The following is an 11,304-nucleotide window of genomic DNA, read 5'->3' as shown; positions in this document are numbered from 1 at the left end:
ACAATAATTTGGTAGATAATTATATGATTTACATATAAACAAAAGACTGGTAAATGTGAGTGGTGTATTTTTGTGTGGTAGGTTTGCAATTTGGGTTGAAATCATAGGACACACTGTTGCTTCTTCACTAACTTTTGTTTTGTTTTTCCATAGGACTCACTTGGATATCTCACTCAAGGTAACAAAAACTCTCCTCATGGGTTCATTTGTATTTTGCAATGTATTTGGTCTTTATTGTTTCACTAGTATTTTTATTTTCTTAGTTTAATTGAGCTGTTTCCTTTTTTCTTTGATCTCTTACTCACTTTTAGGCATAGCCAGACTCGTGACCGAGTACATGACCGGAACTTGAAGAATATGTACCTGCCTCCTTCCTTACCTCCCAACAAAGCTGCCACTGTGAAATCTTCGGGGAGCACCCCAGCTGAGCCTGAAGAGCTCCCAACTCCCATGGCCCCGGCACTCCCATCACCAGCTTCAACTGCAACCCCACCCCCCACCCCCAGCCAGCCCCTGCCTGTAGCTCTTCCACCATTGGCTTTGGAGGAGGCTGAATGTCTGAATGTTGATGACCAGGATGAGGGGAGTCCAGTCACTCAGGAACCTGAGCCAACGTCTGGTGGGGGTAGTAGCAGTGGAGTTGGCAAGAAGGAACAGCTGTCTGTGAAGAAGCTTCGAGTAGTACTGTTTGCCCTATGTTGCAACACAGAACAGGCAGCTGAGCACTTCCGAAACCCCCAGCGACGTATTCGGCGTTGGCTTCGGCGCTTCCAAGCCTCCCAGGGGGAGAATCTAGAAGGCAAATATCTGAGCTTAGAGGCAGAAGAGAAACTGGCTGAGTGGGTGCTGACTCAGCGTGAGCAACAGCTACCTGTAAATGAGGAGACCTTGTTCCAGAAGGCCACCAAAATAGGACGTTCTTTGGAGGGGGGTTTTAAGATCTCCTATGAATGGGCTGTGCGCTTCATGCTCCGGCACCACCTGACTCCCCACGCACGGCGAGCTGTGGCCCACACCCTACCCAAGGATGTGGCAGAGAATGCAGGACTCTTTATTGAATTTGTGCAACGGCAGATTCACAACCAGGACTTACCCTTGTCTATGATTGTGGCTATTGATGAGCTCTCCTTGTTCCTGGATACAGAGGTGCTGAGCAGTGATGATCGAAAGGAGAATGCCCTGCAGACAGTGGGCACGGGGGAGCCCTGGTGTGATGTGGTGCTGGCCATTCTGGCAGATGGCACCGTCCTCCCCACCCTGGTTTTCTACCGGGGGCAAATAGATGCACCTGCTAATGTGCCGGACTCTATATTGTTAGAGGCAAAGGAGAGTGGCTACAGTGATGATGAGATCATGGAGCTGTGGTCAACCAGAGTATGGCAGAAGCACACAGCTTGCCAGCGCAGCAAAGGCATGCTCGTGATGGACTGTCATCGCACTCACTTGTCAGAAGAAGTACTGGGTATGCTTAGTGCCTCTAGCACTTTGCCTGCAGTGGTCCCAGCAGGCTGTAGCTCCAAAATCCAGCCGTTAGATGTATGTATCAAACGAACTGTCAAGAACTTCCTGCATAAAAAGTGGAAAGAGCAGGCTAGGGAGATGGCAGATACTGCATGTGATTCTGATGTCCTGCTGCAGCTGGTGTTGGTCTGGCTGGGCGAGGTGCTGGGCATCATTGGGGACTGTCCAGAGTTAGTTCAGCGATCCTTCCTTGTAGCTAGCGTTCTGCCTGGCCCTGATGGTAACATGAACTCACCTACCAGAAATGCTGACATACAGGAGGAGCTAATTGCCTCTCTAGAGGAACAACTGAAGCTGAGTGGGGAACAATCTGAGGAGCCCTCAGCTTCCACTCCCCGGCCTAGATCATCTCCTGAAGAGACAATTGAGCCTGAAAGCCTTCACCAGCTTTTTGAGGGTGAAAGTGAAACCGAATCTTTCTATGGCTTTGAAGAAGCTGACCTAGATCTGATGGAGATTTGAGTGCTGGGCCATGAGGTGGGGGTATGGAGCTAGGGTAGGAAAGCGTGAGGGGGAGGGATTTAGGGAAAAGGGGGTATACCCGGTGGGGTATTTGATTTCTATTTTAAATTTTTATGCCACCACTTCCCCCAATGTTGACTTAAACTTCCCTGTGAATTTGTGGATTATTAGACAAACTAATAGTTATTACATCTGAGCTGAGGAGCTGGCTCATGTCTACTATAACAGGTTTTTGTGACTTTTTTTAAAAAAGAAAATCACTGTTTGGTATTTTTCTGACAAAATCAAGAAAAAGGAAAAAAAAAATCCTTCGTGGGTGAATGTTAAAAGTTTTGAGTTTCCCCTCTTACCTCAATTGTATCATAGTACTTCCGAATTTTTTGTTTTACTGTGTGGTCAATGTCTGGGCATGATGCTATCTAACCATTGTCAACGTGAGAACATTTCTGAAGATGGGAAAGACAAATAATGTAGCTCATAAACTGGTTTATTATATATATATGGATAAAAAACTTTTTTCATTGTGGTCTTAACACTTTTATATAAAAATGAAAATGGAAAAAAAAATCCCACTGAACTCTCTTCCTTCTCCTTTTCTTTCCTTCCCTCTCCAGAGATGTTGATTTCTACAACTCTAAAATTGTGGCTTTAAAAATGCATGAAACCACCTTTAATCCTTCAGAATGACAAATAGATTTGTCTTTTCTCACCACCCTTCTCCCTCCAACACATCACAATCCTTGACCCCTTCCCTCATTTTCACACCATCACTCTGGAAAGGATCTGAGCGTGTTATTAGCAAGAAAGAAGTAATGAGGTGCTTGGACTGTTAGGGGTAGAAGCCATTCCCAACTTAAGAGTCTGCATCCTGCAAGCTCCCAAGGGCAATCTACTTTTTTTGAACGTTACCCTTTACAGTGGACAGCATGCCTGTTCAGGAGATCAGATGTCCTACACCCAGGAGCTGATGTGCAAAAGATTAAGTGTTGAACTTTAAAATGACAGACTACTTGTTGAAGTCCTGCTTTACCCTGTGGCTTTCCTGTTTTTCTCTTAAGCTTAGAGGAGAATCTTGACATGAAGAAACACACCAAGGTGTGCATAAAGACATGAATCTTTATTTTTCACTGCCAGCTTCAATGAAAGAAAAAGTTTTTTCTACAATTTGCATGTGAGGGAATTTTTTAAATGGTATGTACTTAATGGCTATAAACTGAAACATACTGTAATATACAGGGGAAAAAAAGGAGCAAGAAATCAAGTCCACCTTTCTCATGGCTATACCACTCTTGTGTCCATCCTGAGGCTTTCAGCAACATTTTCATTCTGTGAGCCAAGGAGGGGCAACCTGCACAGGCTTGTAAATGGTTCATCTTAAAATGTACAGAAGTGGAACATTTAATAAAATGAGGGGAGATGGATTTATAAACATTGTTTTTTCTAGGTGACCCTGCTTAATGAGACTGGGAGATGCTTCAAGATGTGATGGGCCTATTGGTACAGGTGTGACATTGTTGCTACCTGTTTCTCCTCCCTTTTTTAAAAAAAGAATGCCCAGGACACTATAATATAGTGAACTGGCGTGATTTTTCACAGAAACAGCTTGGTCACAACTTGGTCAGCTTTGTGAATCCATGACATCTGGAAACTGAAATGAAGATCAGTCTGGGCCCTTCTTCCCCAGCTTTTTGCCCAATTGTCATTTTGCCAGAATATGGACTTTGAAGTCAACCCTTTGCTTTTGAGAAAGTTCAAGAACTATTGATTGGTTAACTCCATCTACAAGGACCTAATCACTGGTAGTCTCCACGGCAGCCACAGCCTTAGCAGAGCTGGGTTCCTGGCCTCTGCACACTATTTGACTTTCTTGATGGGTAGTTTTTTAAAGACTATAATACCAACTGGATCAGCTGGGCTTTGGCCAGGAAGTTATCTTTGTGGACTCTGCCTGCATGGCTTAGTAGTAGAAGGAAATTTTTTTTTGTTTTTTTTTTTTTATATATATATATAATTCAGTTTAATCAATAAACCAAGTATTTATTGACTACTTTCTGTGTTGAGACTAAATGTGTAGCTTCAAACTGAAAACTTTTCTTTTGCTTCATGTTCTAGTTGTAATGGATAAACAGGAATGTTTCCATTTCTCCCTCTTCCACCTCACTGAATTTCTATAACATTGTGGGTTTGCTCTATATACCAGTTTCTCAAGTTTGGAGAGACGTATCAGAAAAACCTATAGGGTCTTCATTTGTAAATTTTAAGTTTGGTACCATTTTGGTGAGGAAACTGAATTGACTCAGCCCTATATACCATACCAATAACTTTTCAATGAACATTGAATACTTACAAGTTTTCTAACAAACATTTAAGTGTTTAAAATGTATTTTCTGTATGAAGGTGGGTAGATGTGTGAAGAACTGAGGCTGCCACTTCCAGCTTGGGGGTAACCTTATACAGAGCATTTGTATGTTGGAAATGCTGTTTTAGTTAAAATCGTATTTGCAGCCATCAACTAGAAAATAATTCCTTTAAGTCTAGTGCAGTAGGGAAAAATGTTTAAAAAACCAAAAACCAATTATCACTCAAAAATTAGCCTGGCTGGTCTGTACACAATGTTGCTTGCAGGCCCAAATGAAGCTATAGAGGGTCTTCTATACTGGTATTTGCTATGAGAAAGAGCCTAAGGGTTCTTGGACCAGAGAGATGACATAGAATTCTTGATTTCACTCTTGGTGTGACCAGTCAGAGACACAATGAAATCACTCAGCAAGCATTTCAAAGGACTTAATTTATTTTACAAAAGAAAAATACCTGTGAACCAAACAAGTTCAAAGATAAAAGAAGGGTACAGCTTCAGTCCTGGATAATGCATCTGTATTTACTCAAAGCCACTGAAAAGGAAAAGCATAATACAGCTGTCAAGCCATAGAGAGGAGTCAATTCCCTCTACCTTGCAACCCAAACCCTTGTCACCCAGAGAGATTTTCTGGTTGAAACCTTAAAAAAAAAACCGAGCTTAGGACAAGCTAAGGTGTCATTCAGTACTTCTGTCACCTATTTTTTCTAACAATTTTCATTTCAGTTACCTGATCATGTGGGCAATATCCCAGTTGGTCTCAGCAGACAGTGGTCCCTCTATTTCAACACCTTTTTCTGTTACTATGGCAATTTGAAACTGAAAGCAAGCAGAGCAACTCAATGAGAAATGCTGTCCCCACATAAGTGAAGTGCTTGGGACCTGGTGAAAGGTCAAGTAAAGTGTCTAAATGTAGAAGACAGGTGAGGCAATTTTCTTCTACACTATAGAGACCCAGAGTGGAACTGCAAATATCCAGAGCCAGCGTCTTTACTCCTCACATCCCTACTCACCCGATTGTAAGAACGGGCATCTCGATAGTATAGCACTCGCATGCAGCGTTCCACTAGCTCTCGAGCTTCAGTCTGGCTCAGCACTGGCTGCTTCTCCAGAATGTCTCGCAACAGAGGCTACGGAGATAGGGAGGAAAAACACAGGATCTATTAGGGCTGAAAAACAGCAAGGTTGTCTCAAACCCATAGTAAATGAGTAAAAAGTTACAGTCCACCTACTGCCTTACAAGAATAACTGTTACTTGTGTTCTGACCCACTTGAAGGAGTTCTGGGGCGTCTTCTCTTCACAAGTCTACTATGTAGTCTTTTATCATTAGACTATCAGAATTACATAGAAAACCATCTGCTCAGTAACAGAGATGCTAGCTTGTTCTTCGTGTCAAGATTCCAGGGGATTAACTACCACCCACAAACCCACATTGCCTTCTGTCTCCCCTCACCCCTACCTTTCAGATGAACTTACCTGAGCCAAGTATGCACCATAACCAGTGGCCAGCGATGGAGCTTCATAGGCTACACCAAGCATGTCCACATAACCGAGGAAACTAACAAGACATAATGGGTTATAAAACTCATTTCATCTTAAAGTACTTAAAGGATGGACTAAAGGTCTAGGTTAAAAATGGGCTCTGGTAGCATAGTAGTTAGAATCGGGCTGCAAACCTCAAGGTCAGCAGTTCGAAACTACCAGCTGTTGTGCAGGAACCACGACTTAACAATAAAGGGAAAAGACAACATAGGTGCTAGTTGGGGAGTTAAAGTAAATTATGTGTATTCATATAAACCTCTCTCCATCAGCATAGCCTCCAATGACCATGGTGTTCCAAAGCGGGTTCATCTTGGAGCGGCGGCTATACATGGCTCTGGTCAGCCATGAATGAATAGCTCTTGGACTATAGCTGTGTCCATCTCCCAACAGCTCTTCATCAATCCTTAAAAGAAACTGATTGTAAGAAAAAGGAGAAATCTCGATGTCACCCCCCCCCAAATAAATTTCCACAATCTTCTCCATGTATTATACCTTCTAATGTTAAACACTATAAATAGGCACATTATCTTCTTACACCCTCTCCTCCCGGAAGCCTTCTTAGGTTATTCCTATCTCAAATTGGAAAATGACTTACACCATCTGGCCGAGAACTTGCTTCAAATACTGGAAATCTGCATAGTCCCCCGAGGCACCCAGCATGGTGCTGTTGTTAACTTGCATAATGCGAGAGATGTTGCGGAAACGAGCCAAGGAGCCATAGGAGCCCAGCATATCAGCAGCAATCACCACTCCGCCCTCGAACTTAACACCAAGGACCGAGGTGCCAGTCACCATAGGGTTCCTGGAGAATGAGTATGGTTTGGTGAGGGGCAGCACGGAGGTGCAGCCTGCGCGCCCGTTAAATACCGCGCTCGGAGACCTGCTTCTAATTTTCTGGGGCTCCCTCCAATTATTCTGTAGCCTCCGGAACTCTGTGCTGGGGACTCCCCTCCCGTTAGCGCGCCACCCAGTCCTCCCTTCGAGCTCCTTCAAAACCGGCCGAAGGCACCAGGCCCCACGGTCCCTCCCCCATCGCGAGCTAAGGCGCCGTGAACTTACTGGGTCCGCGTAATCGGCATCCCGTAGGGCGCGGACGCCGGACCCACGAAGGAACCGGGAGTAGACGGAATGCGGTAAAACTGCCCCGGGACCGGGCCACTGGCCCAAAGTCCGGACCGCGACTCTAAGAACGCTTCCATCTTAGTCACGGTTGCAGAAAAAAAATGAAACCAACGGCGCCGACGGAAGCGGAAGTGGTTCGCCAATGCCACACCTTTCTTCTTCCTGCAGGTTACCTCTAGCCGCCATGTTGGTGAGGTCATTGCCGACGAAACCATGACGGCTCCTACTTGTTATGTGCCGTGGAGTAGGTTAGCGACCCTGTACAGAGTTTCCGAGGCTGTAAATCTTAACGGGAGCAGAAAGCCTCATCTTTCTCCCGCGGAGCAGCTGGTAGTTTCGAACTGCTGACCTTGCGGTTCGCAGCGTGATTCGTAAGCACTAAGCTACCAGAGCTCTTTAGAGCTGTAATATCCAACATCGCAGTTAGTCAGCGGTAGAATTTCGGCTAGATCAGAGTTTTCTGACACGCAAATTCAACAGGAAGTACGCTTGAGCAAGAAAGCAGCAGGTCTCATGTCCCTTTTGAGTCATTAATTTTTAAAGTTCTACTTGCAAAGCTCTGATAGCGTAGTGGTTACGAATCGGGCTACGAACCACAAGGTCAGCAGTTCGGAACTACCAGCTGTTCCGCGGGAGAAAGATAAGGCTTTCTGCTCCCGTAAAGATTTACAACCTTGGGAACCCAACACCAGATGAACTATGAGTTGGAACCGACTCCACGGCGCATAACCAACCAACCTGCAAATAACAGTGAACTCCTACATTTGTTCTCAGAGTAGCTCCAAACTAGTAGGCATTAATTGACCCATTTTACAAATAAGACACAGAGGCTGATGGTTATGTAGTTTAATCACATATCCAATAATAGCAGAACAAAATCTTAAAATCTAGAATAAAAAAGGAATCTCACAGTTGTGCAGATATTGTACTGTACAATATCATAGAAAGTGGTGTATTAAAAGCTCCTATAATTGTAGAGTTGTCTATTTCTTTCCTCAGTTCTAGTAGAGTTTTGATTTATGTATTTTGAGGTTCTTTTTTTGTTTGTTTGGTTTTTTTTTTTAATGTTTTATTGTGAATTATATGATAGTTTATATGAGAGAACTTTAGTTTTACATTCATTCTATCGTATATCGTTTCATTGCCATGGTTCCAATCCCCTCCATGCAATCTTATATAGGAGAATCTTATGTAGGAGAAAGATACATTCTTGCTGACCTATAGACTAACTGTGCAGGGAGTGTGCCAGAACAAGAATGTAATGTCTGTCTCTTCCATCATCAGCAAGTTCAAGTTAGGTCCATACTGTTAACTTGTACCAATGGAAAGCTATTTGGATCTTTCAGTGCAAAGAGAGGAAGACAAGGGAGGAGAAGATGAGGTGAGATTCAATGTCCTTTGATAGAGTGTAGAAGTTTCTGGTTGGAAAAGCACAATGGACACTTTCAGCTGAATGATGGAAGAAAACAACCCCAAAGTTGTCTGCCTTAGGATGCTATGCCCAGCATCCCCCAGTCACAAGAACATTCTTGTTCACAAACAATACTACCTCCTCAGCTTTGCTTTTGACTTTCATTAGGTATTTGGTTACTCTTACAGATTTTCAGCTGTTCCTTGGCTTTCTTCATACACTTCATATCTACTCACTGCCAGTCAACCTTGATGTAGCCAGTATGGTTGGCAAACTGAAGCAGGAAAAATCCACCACCTACAGTTAGCTGTTGCTGCTAACTTCCCAACCTCCTGGAATATGAAGCCATCATCTAGTGATGCCTCCAGTGAGGAGCTGTGTGGCCACACAACGCTTTTTGGAAGAGGGTCAAGATTTTTGTGCCATCAAGGCTGATTCTTAGCAAATTCTGCGAGGTCCAGCAACTCAAAATTTCTCTCAAAGTTTCCTTGACTGGATGCAGCCATTTCAGTGAGCTTGTCTCATGAGGACAAGGGTCTCTAAGAAAAAGTATTCTTGATAAGAGAAACATTCCATGATGGTTATCTGGTTACCCAGGGTAGGGTTGAGTTGTTGTTGTGAAGTGCTGTCAAGTCAGTTCTGACCCACAGCGAGAGTTTACAGTTCAAACAGCTTTGCAGTCTGCTGCATTAACCCACAGCGCCACACCAGGATTCCAGGGTAGGGCTGGGGAGAGGGAAAATTATTAATGGGCTAAAGGTCAGCACGAGAAGACAAAGTTAAATATTACAGTAAACTGTGCAAAAATCTGGAGTCAGAAAACCAAAAGGGAAGAACACGCTCAGCATTTCTCAAGCTGGAGAAACTGAAGAAAAAATTCAAGTCTTGACTTTTGTTATTGAAGGATTCCCTGGGCAAATTATTGAAGGATGCAGAAAGCATCAAAAGAAGATGGAAGGAATACACAGAGTCACTGTACTAAAAGGAGATGGTTGGTATTCAACTGTTTCAAGAGGTAGAATATGATCAAGAGCCAACGGTATTAAAGGAAGAAGTCCAAGGTGCATTTAAAGAATTGGCAAAGAAGAAGGCACCAGGAATTGATGGAATAAAAATTGAAATCTTTCAAGAAAATGAGGCGGCACTGAAGGCACTCACTCATCTATGCCTCTTGGAAGGTAACTTGAAAGATAACTATCTGGCCAACTGATTGGAAGAGATCTGTATTTATGCCCATTCCAAAGTGAGGTAACCCAATGAAATCATCAGACAATATCTTTGATATCCCATGCAAGTAAAATTTTACTAAAGGCAATACAGAAATGGCTGCAAGCATAAATTGACAGAGAACTTCCAGAGGTTCAGGCTGGATTTAGAAGAGGTCGTGGAACAAGGTATATCATTGCTGATGTCCAGAAGATCTTGGCTGAAAACAGAGAATATCAGAAAGATGTCTACCTGTGCTTTTTTGACTACACAAAGGCTTTCGATTGTGTGGACTATGACAAGCTATGGACAACATTGTGAAGTATGAGTATTCTGGAACACTTAATTGTGCTCATGAGGAATCTGTACATGGATCAAGAGATCCACATTCAAACAGAACATGGGAACACTGAATCGTTTAAAATTAAAAAGGTGTGCAACAGGGTTGTATTCTTTCACCATACTTATTCAACCTGTAAACTGAGCAAATAATCCAAGAAGATGGGTTATATGAAGGAAAATGTGGCATCAGGATTGGGGAAAGACTCATTAATAACCTGCGATGCGCAGATGATACAACCTTGCTTGCTGAAAGTGAAAAGGACTTAGAACATTTGCTGATGAAGATCAAAGAGCACAGCCTTTGGTATGGGTTGCATCTCAATATAAAGAAAACAAAAATCCTCACCACTAGACTAATAAACAACGTTATTATCAACGGAGAAAAGATTGAAGTTTTCAAGGACTTCATTCTTCTTGGATCAACTATCAACACTCATGGAAGCAACCAACAGTCAAGAGATCAAATGATGTATTGCATTAGGCAAATCTGTTGCACAAGACCTTTTAAAGTATTGAAGAGCAAAGATGTCAGTGTGAAGACTAAGGTACGCCTGACCCAAGCCTGGTATTTTCAATAACCACATACGCATGTGAAATCTGGACAGTGACTAAGGAAGACTAGAATAATTGATGCACTGAGTTATGTTGTTGGAGGAGAACATTGAAAGTACCATGAGCTGCCAAAAGAACAAACAGATCTTTGTTGGAAGAAGTGCAGCCAGAGTGCTCCTTGGAGGCCAAGATGGCCAAACTTTGTCTTTCATACTTCAGACATATTATCAGGAGAGACCAGTCTCTGGAGGAGCATATCATGTTTGGTAAGGTGGAGGGTCAGAGAAAAAGAGGAAGACCCCCAGTGACATGGATTGGCAAAGTGAGATGGATTGGCAGCATCAATGGACTCAAACATGGCAACAGTTTTGAGGTTGGCCCAGGACCAGGCAGTGTTTTGTTCTGTTGTGTATAGGGTCGCTATGTGTCAGTTCTGACTCCATGGCGCCTAACAACAACACTGTTACCATGGGTGACAGTGAAGGCACTATACAACAAGAGCTAAGTTGGTAGAGGAAAGATGAAGGTACCATGAGACACAGGGAGGAATGCAAGTATTAAAGTGAATAGAGATAAATACTGTTAACTGATGGTACATGAATGGGATTGCAATCATTGTAATAAAGCAATGTACATGATTTGTGAGATGTAAAATTGATTATATGCTCTATAAGCCTTAGCTCAACTTACAATGAAAAGTAAGTTCATTTAACAAATGGATGTCTGAAAAGATCATTCAAAAATGGTTGCAACAAGACCTGGGGACTCTTGGGCCTAGAGTCAGTGAGT

At 43.0% G+C, this 11,304-nt stretch overlaps 2 protein-coding genes across 6 annotated transcripts in view; one reads left to right on the top strand and one right to left on the bottom strand.

Moving 5' to 3' along the window:
* POGZ (pogo transposable element with ZNF domain) overlaps nucleotides 1-4,029 on the top strand; it is a 78,698-nt gene extending 74,669 nt beyond the window's left edge. For 3 of the 5 annotated variants that reach the window (XM_006861417.1, XM_006861419.1, XM_006861421.1), the window contains 2 exons: nucleotides 154-178; nucleotides 312-1,983. In XM_006861417.1, the coding sequence (XP_006861479.1) occupies nucleotides 154-178; nucleotides 312-1,983 (1,697 nt within the window). Of the gene's footprint in view, nucleotides 1-153; nucleotides 179-311 lie in introns of all 5 variants that reach the window. The other 2 variants (XM_006861420.1, XM_006861418.1) reach the window with 2 other exon arrangements.
* A 738-nt stretch (nucleotides 4,030-4,767) lies between these two features.
* Nucleotides 4,768-7,098, bottom strand: PSMB4 (proteasome (prosome, macropain) subunit, beta type, 4). The gene is made up of 7 exons (XM_006861416.1): nucleotides 6,942-7,098; nucleotides 6,478-6,684; nucleotides 6,139-6,285; nucleotides 5,817-5,898; nucleotides 5,353-5,469; nucleotides 5,070-5,158; nucleotides 4,768-4,874 (listed from the first exon to the last, which is right to left on the bottom strand). Exons 1-7 carry the CDS (start codon nucleotides 7,079-7,081, stop codon nucleotides 4,862-4,864), a joined length of 795 nt encoding a protein of 264 aa, XP_006861478.1. The 5' UTR covers nucleotides 7,082-7,098; the 3' UTR covers nucleotides 4,768-4,861.
* Nucleotides 7,099-11,304: the final 4,206 nt, after the last annotated feature.

Source organism: Chrysochloris asiatica, unplaced genomic scaffold (genome assembly GCF_000296735.1).
Source record: "Chrysochloris asiatica unplaced genomic scaffold, ChrAsi1.0 scaffold00042, whole genome shotgun sequence".
Taxonomy (NCBI): Eukaryota; Metazoa; Chordata; class Mammalia; order Afrosoricida; family Chrysochloridae; genus Chrysochloris; species Chrysochloris asiatica.
Note: the sequence above shows the minus strand (reverse complement) of the source record. Positions and strands in the feature narration are given on the sequence as shown.

What these genes read in the sequence shown, in the direction of transcription:
- PSMB4 (XM_006861416.1), bottom strand. Translation starts at nt 7,081, where the DNA reads ATGGAAGCGTTCTTAGAGTCGCGGTCCGGACTTTGGGCCAGTGGCCCG. An exon ending in ATGGTGCATACTTGGCTCAG is followed by an intron (nt 5,470 to 5,816) that starts GTAAGTTCATCT and finishes CTATCTCCGTAG; the next exon opens with CCTCTGTTGCGAGACATTCT. An exon ending in ATGCCCGTTCTTACAATCGG is followed by an intron (nt 5,159 to 5,352) that starts GTGAGTAGGGAT and finishes GCTTGCTTTCAG; the next exon opens with TTTCAAATTGCCATAGTAAC.